This window comes from Polypterus senegalus, chromosome 1 (assembly GCF_016835505.1).
Source record: "Polypterus senegalus isolate Bchr_013 chromosome 1, ASM1683550v1, whole genome shotgun sequence".
Lineage (NCBI taxonomy): Eukaryota > Metazoa > Chordata > Cladistia > Polypteriformes > Polypteridae > Polypterus > Polypterus senegalus.
In genome coordinates, this window is record NC_053154.1 from 147,563,963 (window position 1) to 147,581,858 (window position 17,896).

At 36.2% G+C, this 17,896-nt stretch overlaps 1 protein-coding gene across 1 annotated transcript in view; it reads left to right on the forward strand.

Moving 5' to 3' along the window:
- The window catches only part of rasa2 (RAS p21 protein activator 2), a 142,721-nt gene that overhangs the window by 87,707 nt on the left and 37,118 nt on the right, over nucleotides 1-17,896 (forward strand). Inside the window, exons 9-13 of the mRNA XM_039760217.1 lie at nucleotides 3,080-3,181; nucleotides 9,176-9,332; nucleotides 14,053-14,201; nucleotides 16,096-16,210; nucleotides 16,487-16,561. Coding sequence (XP_039616151.1) covers nucleotides 3,080-3,181; nucleotides 9,176-9,332; nucleotides 14,053-14,201; nucleotides 16,096-16,210; nucleotides 16,487-16,561 — 598 coding nt within the window. The remainder of the gene's footprint in view (nucleotides 1-3,079; nucleotides 3,182-9,175; nucleotides 9,333-14,052; nucleotides 14,202-16,095; nucleotides 16,211-16,486; nucleotides 16,562-17,896) is intronic.

Consider the following 17,896-nt stretch of genomic DNA (forward strand, 5'->3'; position numbering starts at 1 on the left):
ACTGTTATAGTAGGAGATGGTCACACGTGGCATCTCTCTGCACACAGTAATCATTCTCACCACTTGCCTATGGATCACGAGATTGTAAGATTTATGTGGCCATATTACCTTTCCCACTGTTTTCCTTTAAGGTTTTAGCCTTGGGACCCTAGTTATACAGACCCTCTATGTGCTTTTATTTACAGTGCCGGTCTCTCTCTCTCTCTGAGAGCTTTAAGCAGTGTCTATCCCAGCACTATGATATAACTCTTTTTTTTTTTTTTTTTAAATGTTGGCACTCGAATATTGTTATTTAACCAGAAGGAGGCAGATTATCTTGAAGAATCATGTGTGCTGACATTTTAAACCATTTAAGTAAATTTTTGTGTACTGAGTTACTGCCATTGCAATCTTTATTTTTAATATTTTTTTCTTCTTTCTGATAGTATAGTTGCTTTTATTATTATTGAATCAGGTAATGGCACAGTGGTAGCATTTCTGCCTCACAACAAGTAGACCTGGAGTCTAATCCTGGGTGCTCCCTGCATGGAGTTTGTATGTTCCCCCTGTGTCCACATGGGTTTCCTCCAAGTGCTCTGTTTTTTCTCTCCCAGTTAATGTTTTAGTGCTATTAATGCTGTCTTTCTAGAGTTGCAAGGACTTTCAATTAAGAGATTAGATTAGGTTTTTTTTTTATTCTCCAGTGACTGACATATTTCACATGATTTTCATGAGATACACAAAGAAGTAGATGTCAATCAAGGCTTTAAAGACATTACTTGATGATCCATATGAAATAAAGTTATGCATGATTTGTTTCCAGATTGTCTAGCCTTGTTTTTAAATAGTAAACATCATCATGGTTTACCTCTCACAACAAATGAACTGGCAGAGAGTCAAGTCAGGTTGGGGAGCATGCACTGGTACAGTGCATTGCTGCACCCACTACATGACAAAGCAACTCGGGATCCCGGTTTGCAACCCCCCAGGCAGATGCATGGTCCAGTCCCACCCTCCAGAAATGACCCTCCTATCTGCCACAGCCAGGTGTTATGTGGGCGACCCCTTTGCCTGGTCCAGCCACTTGGTTCCCCAACAATGAGGATCTTACAAGCCGGATCACCCTCGGGGAAACGCACCACATGGCCGTAGTACCATAACTGACGCTCCCTCACAATGCAGGTAATGTGCCTCATTCGGGACTCCATGAGAAACCGCTCATTTGACACAAAGTCAAACCAACGGTACCCAAGGATTTTCCAGAGAGAAACAGTACCAAAGGAGTCCAGTCTTCGTCTCAGGTCACTGGATAGCGTCTATGTCTCACAACCATATAGCAAGACAGAAGCACCAGGACTCTAAAGACTTGGAACTTTGTCCTTTTGCATAGATATCAGGAGCGCCACACACCCCTTTCCAGCGACCTCATGAGCCCCCATGCTCTCCCAATCCATCTACTGACTTCATAGAGTATCCAAGTTTTTAAAAAAATGGCTTTCCATAATGAAACCAAAAATGAACCTTTTGAGCTTTGTTTCATCTCACAGTTTGAAGAGTTGCTGTTGGACTTATGAGTGCAAATAAATGTATGATAATGCCCTCCCCTGAATTGGTCTCTCATGAAAAGTTGGTTTCACTTTTGCTGCTGATGCTTCAGTGAGAAGCCCTAGCCTTTTGACATTTATGTGTTGAATACAGCAGTTTTAAAAAATATGAAGCAATAGATGCTTTGCATAATAAATTTAACTACATAAAATAAGGATTTATTGATCTACATGTTTTTCTAATACTAGCTGTGCTGTTATTAATCTTTGCTTAAAACTGAGCACACAGTGTTTGTTTTAAAGAGTAAAATTTCACATTTTCAGGCATACTGCATCAACCCTCCAACTTTATGGTAAAAGTATCTGTATCTTGGCCCCATATGAATGAGTGTGATACTGTGTAAAAGTCCTGAAATGGCCTGGGCCTACCATACTTCAATTCTTCAGTACATTTCAGCATCCTGAAAGTATTATTTGTGTAAGTTATGCAACAACAAAACAGACTTTGCCTTCCCATGACCCTGATCTGAAGAAGTAGATTTAGTGCAGAGCTATGGAAAAAAACACAAAGAAGAGCTGAACAGCAAGGATAAGACACATAAGGGAATGTAATCATTTTTAAGAGAAACAGAGATAATATTTATTGATGAAAGAAGAGTTTAAATGGTAAACTGGTTGACTACATTTGTGTTTTATTTAAATTTATTTTGGCAGTTTTAGAGCCCATCTTAAAACACTTCCGCATATCTTCTTCTTTTAGTATAAGTTAGCTTCACTGTTATTGGAAAGTCTGATAAATTTTAAATAAATAAATAAATATATGCAAGCTACAGGATAAAATGTAAACACAGGGAAGTAATGCTGTTTTTATTATATGTAACAATTTTATGCCAGGGGCACATAATGGTGTGTTTCTTATTTGTGCTTCCTTATTGCTCCTATAGTATGGTCCAGTTCCTAGAATTTCCACATTCTTTCCTTGTATTCCAATTTTATTCAACATTTTACAAGATACTATTGAAAGGTTAAAGGCCTTTAAGACCTTAACTAGATTGGAAAGATACAATATGAACAATTGTGTAATTCCTGTCTTATACAAAACTAGCTGTGGGTGGTTTTAGGACAGGAAAACCCAAAGACTCCCTAGCAATTTTACAATATTAGTTAACTTGGAGAAGCATCAGCTAACTCTTTAAGAATTACCCAGTGCAGAGGACATTGAACCACCTGTGCGTAATAAATACATAGTTACATGTTTTAAGTGAATGTTAAGGCACAAATAGTCTTTAGTCAAAATTCTGTCTTTAAATAAAGCATATTCCTTTTTACTGGAAGAAGATATCCTTTTGCTTTACTCACTTGTTTTTATTAAGTTAGTGTGAATTCTGTAGGGGGCTTAGAATTTAAAGTAACAACCTTATTTGTTCATGCATTAGAGTTCAGACTGCCACAGAATTTAGTTTTGCATAAAACTCTCTACATGTGCCCCACATAAAATTACAGGAATATGTTATTTACATTGCATTTCATAATATATTTGTTTTATACATTTGTAGGGTGGACATATGGAATAATGGTAATCTAGTGCAGGATGTGTTTCTAGGAGAAACAAAGATCCCTGTGAAGAATGTGAAAAGTGGTGCTTCACACAAGGCCTGGTAAATATGCAAATATATGTTATGATTCATCTTAAATGAGGTGAAAAAATGTATTTTGAATGTTTAAATGTAGCATAGCAATTGGCAAAAAAATGCAGTTAGTTTAAACCTGATTTGTTAGAGTTAAGTAAATTCTATTTAGCCTAAGTAATGTACAGATAAATATTCATTTTTAGTAGTGATCTTAAGTAATGCTGCTGGTGTAAAGATGCGTTTTAGCTATAAACCAATTTGATCCCCTTAAAATAATAGGATTCAATTTTGATTCTTTGTGGGTAAACTTGTACGTTGTTGATCTTACTGTTTATTCCCAGGGCTCCTGTTTGGTTTGATAGTCCAAAGATGTGCTTTTAGGTAAAGAACATGGAAGAACATAAGAAGTTTGACATTTAAGAATGGACCTATTAGTCCGTCAAGCTTGTGTGGTTAATTGACAAATACAAATTGTCCAGTTTGAGTCATTGTTTGTATTTGTTTACCTATTGTTGTTGGAATAGGCCCAGCCTTATCAAACTATAATTTAGGGAAAGTACTATGAGTAAAACTGGATTAAATGGAAAAACACTTATTAACATGATTTGAGTTTAAGTTAAATATGTGGTGTATGCTAGTAGCATCTCTAACCACTGTAAAAAGATCAGACTCGACACACTTAAAAAGGTTTGGGGCAGCCACCCTTGTATTATCCCTGGCTGCAATGGGTTTTGTAATAAGACAGAAGTGTCTTCAAAAGAGTCCAATAGTGAACTGAACTGAGTTTGTAAAGATGGTGGTTTTAAATGTAAAGAACAGAAGTGACATAGGGGAACTGAAAGTGAACTTCTTCTGACGTGACAACCGGAAGTGACATCGTCCTAGGTGCCGGAACTGGAAGTGATGTCTTCAGGGATGAGTCAGACAGGTTTTCCTGTGGCTGGTCTGCAGAGACAACAGAAGAAGGTTTTAGTGCACTCTGCCACCCCCTGGCCTGGTGTGGAATTACCCTCACTTGGTCCATGCAATGTCCTGCTACTCGCACATGCCTGAATCCACTTTGAAACAGACCCATGCCTAGCCATCTAGCAGTGTCTCTTTTACATTTGAATATATTAAAGGAAGAATAACACATTTTATTTAGCGCAAAGATGTTTAGCAGGATTGTTGCTTTCTATTATATTTTATTCTAGAAATGAATGTGTTTTGAGCAATACCATAATTAGGCATGAGACAAACTGTCCTTGTGTTCAGTCAATAGACAATAATAAATATCAATCAATCAATAAAAATATCAGTGTTTTATGTAAACCTAGTGGAGTGGCAAACACATCCATCTTGAAGTGTGTAGATGTGTCATCAAGCAGATTTTTTTTATTTATTTACTCGAGAACCCCCTAATTAGAAAAATTTAAGAAACCTTTACTGACAGTGGCGTAGACGATTCCTCGAGTGTGCCACTACAGGACTACTCATCACAGTGCAATTCTGTGGTCCGTAAGTAAAGAACCAGATGGGAATATAGTTTTCTCTCTCCTATGTTACACTCTAATCGACATTCATTTTCTATGTTGCGTTTCATACGGTCATGGAGATAAAATTATTTTTTCTGAACCCTGGGAAAATTGACTCTGGTCATTATGACATACTCAGAGTGGATGAAACTGTGCTTACTGATCAAGACTGATTAGTAAAACAGATGTGCAATAGCATCAAACGTTTATATTGTTTAAAGACATGAAACAATTACAGTTTCATTAAAATGTTGTAATTATTTAGCTTTTCCTTTTGCTTCTGAGCATGTGAACAATTTTATTTATGCGGCTGTGATGGTAAAGTTTCTCTGTCTGAAACAATAGTTTCGGAACAAATGAAAGCTTTTTTTGTTGAAAATAATAAAACATTGAAAAATGTAAGATAAACATTAAGTGGTACAATAATTAACTTTCTTTTGTCACTATAGCTCACCTTTTGAGCTAATGTTCAGTTGAGTTCAGGTCATTCATTGGCCATATTGTTTCAATAATTTGGGAAATGTTCACCATTTCATAAAACTTCTTATAACCAGGATCCGATAAACATCCATCTTGCAGTCAATTGTTTATTGTGTGTGTTTTTTGTGTTTTGTGGATTTTTTGGGGCCAACAGATAAAGGTTTATGTAGCCTAAAAAAATTAAGGCTTTACCAGAGAACATACTAAAACAATTTAATGCTGTTATTCATCAGCTCAATCTTTACACTCATGTATATAAGTAGATAAATGCAAAATATTCAGAGGATTCAGCATTTTAACAGAGGATAACTCCAGGGGCCTCATGTATAAACGGTGCGTATGCACAGAAACGTTGCGTAAGAACTTTTCCACGTTCAAATCGCGATGTATAAAACCAACACTTGGCGTAAATCCACGCACTTTTCCACGGCACCTCATACCTTGTCGTACGCAAGTTCTTCGCTTGGTTTTGCAGACTGGCGGCACCCAGCGTCAAAGCAGTGCTACTGTTCCTGTGTGGTTACACCTTATTTTCCTGACGCGGCTTTATAAATACACGAAACTAACCGCATATTGTTTATTAGTGTAATGCATCTGATTGTAATTAACTTGTAACAATATAATGGTAGAGGGAACAGCCATAGTATTCCAAATACCATAACTGCTTTAGCGTTGTTACTCTCACTTCTTCTTCTTCTTCTTTCAGCTCCTCTTGTTAGGAGTTGCCACAGCGGATCATCTTTTTCAATATTTCTCTCACTGCACCACTCAGAGTATTTATATCACTGTATCTGAGTGTGAATCACAGCAGCAGCTGATCGGAAAGGGAATTATCGGTATACAGCTTCAAGGACACGCTGTCTCAGCCACTGCAAAATGTTTTAAAGCCTTTCCTGTACGGACCTCGCGGTTCAGAAACAGAAACGATATCATTTATAAGGTGAAATTCAGCAAAATATGTTTATTAAATTATACAGATAAAACTTTAACTTCATTTAAATAATCTATATTCTTCACTGGGAGTGTTGTTAAGGATAGAATAATTAAACATGTACTACGAAGATATTTCAATGTTCTTTAAACGTTTTGAAGAATCGGGCTAAGCTTACAGATGGCTTAACGCCTATTACAGAGCTGATTGTATGGCGATCGGTTACTTGGGGAAAGAAAAGCACTGACTGCAGGACGGCTACGCCAATATATATTGAATATAAAACAGAAAGAGAAAATAACAACACAGCTAAAAACACAGCGACAAATTTCGCAAAAGTTAAATGCTTGTGTCATGAGCACGAGGCGGCTATGCAGTGTCCGCAACGGACGTAGCCATCCACTGTGCATAAGCTACCTTACTGACGGGCGGGCGAAGGAGCCACCGATTCTTCCTCTGCCCAGTGCCACCACAAGCCTAGAGCCACCCCTGATTGTACTGCTGCAATAAATTATTTCATCGAAGTGAAACACATGTTTAATAACATGCTTTAACTCCTATCATCATGAAAATGATATCACGTATACATCTCAGTATTTTAGTTATTCAGAGAACTGTAATATTACTGAATGTAATTGATTCTGTGTCCAGTTGGAGGAAGAGAGCCGGTTTAAAAAGCAAGTAGTGATTCACACACATAGAGCACATAGAAGATCAAATACAAAACAAAGCATTTAACGTGCTACTTTAATTACGATGTGATTTGAGAAACTGGTTAATTAAACGATTTTAAGATGAAGTTTATGATGTTCTACTTTAATGACAAAATAAACTATGTGATTAAAGTGGAAATGTCGAGATTGAAGTTGACATTTCGTGCTTTTTCCTCACTGTGTGCCTTTTTTCTCTGTACCCTAATAAGCTTTCATATGACACTCAGACAGTGGGCTTACAACTCGCTTTTCACGGCGACTTTGATATGTGACTTCTTTTTATTTCCGGCACTGTGCGATTTGTGAATGTGAGCTTTCAAGTTTCTCCAACACGCTATGTCACTCGATCAACTTCCTTTTGTTGATTATACCACGGTTTATTTGAACAAATAGTATGTTTTTCATTTGCCTCCACTTGGTATTCGCTGAAATTCTTATATTTTCCCCCGTGCTTTTCCCATTGTCTTTTCACAGAAGGCTGTGCTTAAGGGCGATTTATATTGATTTGCATATTCAAATAGGCATAATTCTGGGAGGATTTGGGGCATTACATAATGCGCGTGCACGAGCGTTAGTTTTCACGCTGATCGGGATTTATGTAGCGGAAGAACGTGGAAGTTGGAGTACGCACAGATTCCTGCATCTGGATTTTTCTGTGCGTAAACACATTTCGGCTTTTGTGCTTACGCCATGTTATAGTGCGAGTTCTACGCACGGCGTTATACATGAGGCCCCAGAAGATTTACTTGTCCATGTAAATGTGGTTTAAGAAACTGGGTTATTTACTTTAACCCTGCTATGTGTGTGCATATAACTGCAATGAATGACTGAAAGTCTGCTTTTTGTATTTCTGTTAATGTTTTTAGGATGTTTGTTTTCTTCATTAAAAAAAATTTTTAGATACTACAAAGCATACCGATTATGCATGAGTTGAATCTTAAAAAAATATATTTTTTTTATATTTTTGTGTTGCCTTTCTAAATGGATGATGTTTTTTTTTCCCCAAGCTGGTGCAATTATATGACATTCCCACCTGGTCATTATCATTATGTTATGTGAATCATTCTCTGCTGGTCATTATCATTATGTTATGTGAATCATTCCCACCTGGTCATTATCATTATGTTATGTGAATATTTTATATTCCTAATGAATAGAAGATACTTGTTATATGCAGTAGTGTGATAAATTAATTATGTCAGCCACATACATTATAAAGAGCTTTGCACTTTTAAATTGCCAATTCCCTTAACTGTCCCATAAGCTCAGAAATCTTACTTTCATTATTTGATTCTTCCTCTGCCACTGACCATGTGGAGTTTGCACCTTCACTTGTGTTAGTGCCAATTTTCTCCAAGTACTCTGATTTCCACCCTCTTCTTGGAGAACTGCTGCTGAGTCTAAATAACCAGGCTGGTGCTGTTTGAGGTAATATGCAAACATGTGGGAGGATGATGTGGATGGGGCTCCTAGCTAGAGTACTGAATGATGCTGCCAATTTAGGCTTAGATCTCTCAGGGTCTCTGTACTGAAAAACGCACAGATCAGAAAGTGGAAATAAACTGGTTGATACTTAATTAAATGTGGAAAAAAGTTACCCCTTGTTACTATTGTAATGGCTAAAAGATTGTGTGAACAATGGAAGTGTTTTTTTTTTTTCCTTTAAGGGTTGCGGTTGTGTTCCAGTTATATAGTATACTGCCTCTTAAGATTACTGTAGAGTTAGTTTTTATCCCTAAAGATTTATTTTTGTTTTGACAGCATGACTTTAAACTAAGCAGTGACCACAGAAGATATAGGCACATACTGCCATCTCATGGAGATTTATAGTACTGTACTGAGGAAAAATCATTCCTAAAGACTTTGAACTAGCAATAATTTTTGTAAAGCAGGCAAGAATCTAAAGTTTTGTTATATGACTTGATTTGAATGTAAACCTTACAAACAAAGAATGAAACACATTTTAAACAGAAATCAAAATTAAATTGTTATTTCTACTATTTAAATATATAGATTTAGAATTTTTGCATATGAATATATTTTTATGGTTTTAAGTCATGATATTGAAATTTAATTATAATCATCATCTGCATGTGTTATAATGAATTATACTTGGCAGTGTTTAATGCTTCAGTTGTTTTGTTTGTCAAACAGTAAAGGTATTTTAGGAGTTGAATCTGTGTAGTTTCCTGTGTTTAACTCTGTAGTGAATGTACTTTTATGATCAAATCTCACCTTATACATTTATTATGTTTTATTTGTGTCATACTAAACAAAAATTTTATATAGAAAGAGTATTGCTTTCAGTTTTATATGATACAAGCCTAGATATAATATTGTTTTAATTTGTTCATGGTTGTATTTTCATATTCATTTTTTTAAGGTATTTATTACAACCAAAGGACAACGGTAGTAAAACTCCTAAAGCTGATGAACTTGGATCACTGCGGTTAAATATAACCTATATTGAAGATATTGTCCTTCCATCCATGTATTACATTCCAATGAGAGATCTACTGCTCAAATCCCCAGATGTTAAGGTAAATATATTTAAATGTATTTTCTTTAAATAGTTGGCAACAGTCATTTCTGATTTTAAACATTTTTGAAAGAAACACAGTGTTTCAGTATACAGTACTGCGTGTTTATGTCTCAGTCAGGGCCTGAAATTTATTTTTAATGTGAAGAGGTAACTAAATCTTAAATAATTAGTTCTACTATATTTTGGCCTTAGCATCAACACAACAGGTAAAATGCCAAAACTATGAGTATGACTCCATTATAGTCTCAGCTTCGGGGTTGAGTGATAGTCTGAACATTGTTCAACAATGATGGAATCTTAGGAATTCCAAAGCTTCTTTTTTATTTCAAAACATTACAATATACATCAATAAATCATTGTATAAGCAATTGGATTCAACAATAACCTCATTTATTTGAAACTCAAAACATCCACGTATCCAAAGAACGACCCTACAAAGACCTAAGGCAGAAGGTGGCATGGCTCTACCTAACTTTCAGTTTTATTACAGGGCAGCAAACATACAAGCTATAAAAACCTGGACACAAATAGGTAAACATACGCAGACTTGGTCCACAACAGAAGTAAAATCCTGCAGTACTTCTTTATATTCCCTGCTTTGTGCCCCAGTAAATGCAAGTTATTGGCAATATACTAATAACCCAATTGTGCTTCACTCACTCAGAATATGGAACCAATGTAGAAAGCATTTTAAGATGGAGAAGCTGTTATCTGTGGCATCTCTGCAAGAGAACCACCTCTTTCAACCGTCACAAACAAATGCAGTTTTTAATATCTGGAAAAGATTTGGGATTAAATTGCCTAGAGATCTTTATATAGAAAACATCTTTGTATCCTATGAACATTTACATTCCATATTTAACTTTCCAGCTACACATTTCTTTCACTATCTTCAAATTAGGAACTTTGTTAAACGGAACCTGCCTGATTTTCCTCATCTTGCACCCTCGTCCATGCTGGAAAAAATATTGTTCAATTTCAAGGACTTAGACACCATCTCTGAAATATATAAACTTATTTACAGTCCCTCCCTTTCAAATATCCAAGAGGACAATGGGAAAAAGACCTCTTAATTATTATATCAGAAAAGGAGTGGAAAGTAGCAATGCAGATACTTCACTTGAGCTCCATATGCACAAAGCATATTATTCAACTCAAATTTATATATTGAGCACATCTGTCTCGCCTAAAACTGCCCGAAATGTTTCCAGGGCAGGATCCAACCTGCGAACGCTGCAATCCAGTCCCAGCCTCACTGGGTCACATGTTTTGGGACTGCACCAAATTAACATCCTTTTAGACCAAAATTTTTAAGTGCCTTTCAGACAGGCTTGGTGTGACAATCCCTCCTAACCCATTAACATCTGTGTTTGGTGTTCTTCCAGATGGATTTAAAGTGGAAATGGACAAACAAACTGTGATTGCATTCACCACACTTTTGGTGCACAGACTTATTTTGCTAAACTGGAAGAATCCTAACTCTCCTCTTCTAAGTCAGTGGGAAACCGATGTTTTATACTATTTGAAATTGGAAAAAATCAAATATTCAGTTAGAGGATCTGTACAGATTTTTTTCAAAACCTGGCAGGATCTAATCAATATTTTAGAATAAGCTCTTAAAGCACCGAGGAAGCAATTATCTCATTTCTTTTTCTTCTCCATTCATCTCTATTGGCCTATTAAACAATGTAGGTATGTTTTAAAACCTTAAGTTTTACCCCATTGGCCATGCTGTCTCTCTCAGGGGTGGGGGTCGACTAGGTTTTAATCCTATTTTTTTGTAAAAATTGATCGATTTGTATGGAATGATTACAATAAAAAAATAAAAAAACACAATGATGGAATCTGTAATCTAGATAGTTTTAAAAACACACACAAAATGTAGCTAATCAGACAAAATATATACAGTGGTGTGAAAAACTATTTGCCCCTTCCTGATTTCTTATTCTTTTGCATGTTTGTCACACAAAATGTTTCTGATCATCAAACACATTTAACCATTAGTCAAATATAACACAAGTAAACACAAAATGCAGTTTTTAAACGATGGTTTTATTATTTAGGGAGAAAAAAAATCCAAACCTACATGGCCCTGTGTGAAAAAGCAATTGCCCCCTTGTTAAAAATAACCTAACTGTGGTGTATCACACCTGAGTTCAATTTCCGTAGCCAACCCCAGGCCTGATTACTGCCACACCTGTTTCAATCAAGAAATCACTTAAATAGGAGCTCCCTGACACAGAGAAGTAGACCAAAAGCACCTCAAAAGCTAGACATCATGCCAAGATCCAAAGAAACTCAGGAACAAATGAGAACAGAAGTAATTGAGATCTATCAGTCTGGTAAAGGTTATAAAGCCATTTCTAAAGCTTTGGGACTCCAGCGAACCACAGTGAGAGCCATTATCCACAAATGGCAAAAACATGGAACAGTGGTGAACCATCCCAGGAGTGGCCGGCCGACTAAAATAACCCCAAGAGCGCAGAGACGACTCATTCGAGAGGTCACAAAGAAGGACAACGTCTAAAGAACTGCAGGCCTCACTTGCCTCAATTAAGGTCAGTGTACACGACTCCACCATAAGAAAGAGACTGAGCAAAAACGGCCTGCATGGCAGATTTACAAGACGCAAACTACTGTTAAGTAAAAAGAACAATAGGGCTCGTCTCAATTTTGCTAAGAAACATCTCAATGATTGCCAAGACTTTTGGGAAAATACCTTGTGGACTGATGAGACAAAAGTTGAACTTTTTGGAAGGCAAATGTCCCGATACATCTTGCGTAAAAGGAACACAGCATTTCAGAAAAAGAGCATCATACCAACAGTAAAATATGGTGGTGGTAGTGTGATGGTCTGGGGTTGTTTTGCTGCTTCAGGACCTGGAAGGCTTGCTGTGATAGATGGAACCATGAATTCTACTGTCTACCAAGAAATCCTGAAGGAGAATGTCCGGCCATCTGTTCGTCAACTCAAGCTGAAGCGATCTTGGGTGCTGCAACAGGACAATGACCCAAAACACACCAGCAAATCCACCTCTGAATGGCTGAAGAAAAACAAAATGAAGACTTTGGAGTGGCCTAGTCAAAGTCCTGACCTGAATCCAATTGAGATGCTATGGCATGACCTTAAAAAAAATAAAAAATAAAGCTGAATTACAATAATTCTGCAAAGATGAGTGGGCCAAAATTCCTCCAGAGCGCTGTAAAAGACTCATTGCAAGTTATCGCAAACGCTTGATTGCAGTTATTGCTGCTAAGGGTGGCCCAACCAGTTATTAGGTTCAGGGGGCAATTACTTTTTCACACAGGGCCATGTAGGTTTGGATTTTTTCTCCCTAAATAATAAAAACCATCATTTAAAAAACTGCATTTTGTGTTTACTTGTGTTATATTTGACTAATGGTTAAATGTGTTTGATGATCAGAAACATTTTGTGTGACAAACATGCAAAAGAATAAGAATTCAGGAAGGGGGCAAATAGTTTTTCACACCACTGTATAAAATTATGGAAGAAAATAAATATTAATGGGTATTATTAAAGTAGAATGTAGTAGCCCACAAAACTTTAATTAAAAACAACATGGTGGCAAAGAGAGAGTTTTCTTACCTTACTACATTTAAGCCTCGTTCTGATTCAATAAATTCAGGTTGATTCATCCTTTGTGTGGTGTTTTCAGCATAATAATATTTGCTCAAGTTTCTTCTCAAAAATCAGATGTAACATTAAGTAAATTTGAATCTTAAAATTTCCATTTTGTAAGTTTGGTTCCTGCCCTGCTTTCATTATTGCCATTTTATTGTCTAATTTCACCCAACGCTGACCTGTATTTACAGTACAGAACAAGATCTTTTTTAAACCATCACACCCCATCCCCCTTCTGTTTACTCTCCTTGTATCTGGTAAATAGCTTAAGTCAATCAGTTGAAGACCAGGAATACCAGATTTAATACAGACATTATGAGATTCAAGAAATTAAATTCTTGACCTTAACTGACATTTATGCTAATTTGATGAATATGTTCAAGAGACTTTTTGTTAAATTGGTTGATTGTTGGCCATAGGTAATGACTATTGTTGTCCAAAGTCTTTTATACTTTCATGTAGGGTGTATATTCTACATATGAATCCTCCATAGTATAATATCTTATGTTTTTTTTGTACTGATATTTTATTTCACTAAACTAATTTTATGCATTTGACATGGCTGTAAGGATAAATACATAGATACATTCCTTTTTTCAGGTTTTGCTAACCTAAAATTTAAATTTAAACATCTGGCAGTTTGCTGCTTATCTTATCACCATTTCAGGTCATTCATTGCATTTCAAGTAATTAAATTTGAAGAAAAACTGGAAAAATTCAGGTGGTGTAAAACACTTGACTAGTGGCATATTTATTTGATTCAAAGTAAATGCATAAGTATGGATTGCTTAGTTAATATTAACCATTTTCTTCTTTTTATTGCATAAAACAAGATGACTTTTATTGTCTCTGGCTTGAGAAATAAATGCAGAAGCTTAGTTTATAATTCCACAGCTTGATTCACTTTAAATGTTCCCCATACAAACCATTGTAGTCTTTAATCTCTGAAGGATTTACTTATTTTTAATTATTTTTGCATAATTCAGAAAGCATGCTAAAGTCAAAGAGTCTTTCAGGCGGAAAAAACACTTGTCATCTTTGATAGTATTTTTGCTTTTTCTCTCTCTCTGTTCAGCCTATTTCAGCTTCATGTGCTCACATCCTGGGTGACATCTGCCGTGATAGATACGAAGCTGTCTTACCTGTTGTGCGGTTACTTTTGCATTATGGCAAACTTGTTCCATTTATCACTGCTATTGCTGAAGTGGAGCTTGAGCAGACCCAGTAAGTGACTTGCATTGGCAAGACTTTCTTTATCTCATTAAACATGTTGCTTGCTATTTTTTTTTTTTTTAATAAATGACTGATGCGAATTTCTTTGTATTCTGACATGACAATAAATCTGACCTGTATTTGTTGCATTATATTTATTGCAAAAGGAAAGCCTCTTTAGAAAATATTAGTGCTAACACCATTGGTCACCGCCAATATACAATTTCTGTGGTAAGGAAAAAGATAACAAAAATACAGAAAAAAATGTAATATGCAACACAGCTAAGCTGCAAACCAGTTACCAATTATTTTTTTATATAGTACTTGCTTAGTCACATTTATGGAGAATAAAGTAAAGACAATAAGAGCAAATAAGGAAACCGTGTTTGAGTGAGAAAAAGTAATTAGTTACTTTTACTGTTTCTTGAGGGCAGCACGGTGGCGTAGTGGTAGCACTGCTGCCTCGCAGTAAGGAGACCTGGGTCTGCTTCCCGGGTCCTCCCTGCGTGGAGTTTGCATGTTCTTCCCGTGTCTGTGCTCTGGTTTCCTTCCACAGTCCAAAGACATGCAGGTTAGGTACATTGGCGATCCTAAATTGTCCCTTGTGGAGCCGACCCGGACATAGACAGGCGGACATATTGTTTGTCACCACCACATGTTTTATTTACAGAATATATTTACAATAATGGTCACTTAGACCCAGTCCAACAGTGCACAAACCCCAACACACAGTCCTGGCTTCACAATGCCTTCTTCTCAGGCCGCCTCCACTCTCTCTTCTGCCTCGTCCTACTTCCACCCGACCCTATCCCTGAATGAAGGGAGACGGCCCGTTTTATATTCTCCCGGATGAGCTCCAGGTGATTCCCAACACTCCTTCATTGGCCACGCCCCAGTGTGGCGGAAGTGCCGGCTGTTCTCCCGGCAGCTCTCCGGGCGCCCTTTTAATTCTTCCCCCCCTGCACTTCCTGGTGTGGCGGAAGTGCTGAGGTAACAGGTCCTTAAGGCATTGGGGCGCCTCCTGGCGGTGACCACAGGCCCCTACAGGGTGGGGCTTCCATGCCCTCAACCCGTGGCCCCCAAAGCAACCAGGAAGGTGGCCACCACGTGATCCAGGGTGGGCGTAGACCCATATCTGGTCCCTCACAGCGTCCCGGCCGGGTCGTTGCCCCTGGCATCCCTGACACCCTAGTGTGTGCGTGTGTGTCCTGCAGTGGGCTGGCGCCCTGCCCAGGGTTTGTTCCTGCCTTACACCCTGTTTTGGCTGGGATTGGCTCCAGCAGACCCCCGTGACCCTGTGTTAGGGTATAGCGGGTTGTAAAATGACTGACTATTTCTTGAGGGAATTCTTCTTTTAGGCTTTGATACAAATACAAGGTTGTGATTTGTTGCAATTTTAGATCCACTTTGAATGACTATTAATTATCTTTTTGTAACATTACCAAGTACCATTTGCACTCTTTCCTGTACTAGGTAGTCCTGCAGCAATCAAATGTATTCTCCACACTATCTCAATTCTGCTGCTGCAGATGTTTTCTGCAGTTCATTTGCTTTGATGCCATGTTCATCAATGAAATAAATTGTTTACTTAATCAAAATGGTTAAATCTAATGTATATTAATAGCATAACCGGTATGATACTATATAATATTAAAAAAATGTACTGTCTTAATCCTTATGCTGCTGTAGAAGTACATTTTCTAATATTTTGCTATTTGATTTAAAAACTAGTAATATCTTTTGGTGATGTTCACTATAAATAGTTTTCCAAGTAAGTCCAAAGTTAATAGTGAATATGACATTTAATTCAAAACAAGTTTGAGATGATCTAATTTTATATTGTATTTTGTTGATGTGGTTGATGTTAAATTAATACTAAATCATGTAATACCAACTGTACTTCCAGGGAAGCAAATACAATTTTCAGAGGGAATTCACTTGCCACTCGTTGTCTTGATGATATGATGAAGATTGTTGGGAAGCACTATCTAACAGTTACATTGAAACCTGTTATAGATGAGGTACTGTTAAATGAGTGCCATTTATTGCTTTACAAATCTAAGCGATACAGTTTATTATCTAAAAAGTAAAAAGGTGATGCATATCATTAAAGTAAGCTTGAAAGAATGGAGCCAAAGTAAAGTAAATGTTAATCTGAGAACTTCCAAAGAAATTATGCATGATTTATAGACAGGATGAAAAGTTAATTTATAATTTATTATATCTTCTAAGGCAGGTTAACCTATGAAGGAAGTTTTAACCTTTGAAAAAAGTTATATTAAATTATCTCATTTCAGATATGTGATACTAACAAACCATGTGAAATTGATCCAGTTAAATTTAAAGAAGGAGACAATGCTGATGTAAATAAGGTAACTTATAAAAACTTTAGTAGAGATTATTATTCACAATATATTATAAATTTGTGGCATTTTGAAATATTATTTTGCCTTATTTTCATTTGTATTTTTAGTTCTTGATTGTTAAAACCACAAAGGTACTGAATATTTTATTATCTGCATTTCATGTTGTTATTATTGCTAAGAGTATGATAGTGAATCCTAAAATGTATTTTTTTTTCGTAACAAAGAAGAGTTTTTCTCATTTGACCCACTTCAATCAGAATGTTGCCAAGGAGGTCAAAGTATTTAATTTTTTTTATTGCCTAAAGCAATGGACGTATAAAGTATAAAGTAAACCGCATACAGAGAGCCCTGCTTCATCTCTTACCCTTCCAACTCTTGTCTCTTTCTATCAAACCATGGCTTTTGCTCTCCAGCTTTCACACTCTATTCTTACTGAGCCTGTGACTTCAGATTATGGGGGTGATCATACCAGAATTTTTGTATTCAATACCAATACCAGTGAATCTTCACAATACTCAATAACTATTCGATACCTTGTCAAAAGCAGAAATTTCTTTCACTGCCTTTTTAATTAGAAGTTCATCTTTCAATTCAAGTAGACAATATTGTGCCTTTTCCTGTAATAGAATATAAAATATATAAATGCTAATAGTAACAGCAAATTTAAAATAGTGGTATATCAATCAAGTAGTTGCCCAGCTATCATTTAAGTAAACTAGTGCTGGCATTCATAAATATCAAAGTGTTTCTAAAGAACTGTACTGATTTATCTTACCATTTGCACATTCTAATTTTATTCTCTGAGATCTTAACACCACAACCAATGCTTAACATAGTACTAAATTAAAAATTCAAACATAATTATATCTCTACTGTAAATTCCAAGATAATTCAGGATATTTTAATTTAAAAAAACTGTTTAAAGCTGTTTTTATAACAACATGCTTTTAAAATCATGTTTGTCAAACAATTCCTCTGCTATGTTTGTAACATTTGGTATTGTAAGAGTTATATTTGAATCATTAGCTGGTTTAAAAAAAAAAAGAATATAGTATTTAACGGATGATTCAAACTGATTTAAATTTCAAATATCATACATCCTGTATTTTTTTTTTTTAATCTGTCCCCTTTTCACCTTTCTCCCAACTTCAAGGGTTCCTGTGTGAAATCAGACTTGTTAGTTTCACTTTAATCAATTATTTCAGAACTCCTCAAAACAGCCTAAGACAATCTTACATGAGCAATCAGACTTTGTGGCTGCTCAGACTGTGTACAAATTTAAAATTAGAAAATTAACTGGACGGGCATTACCTGAATTTAATTGTAACTAAAAGACTGTAT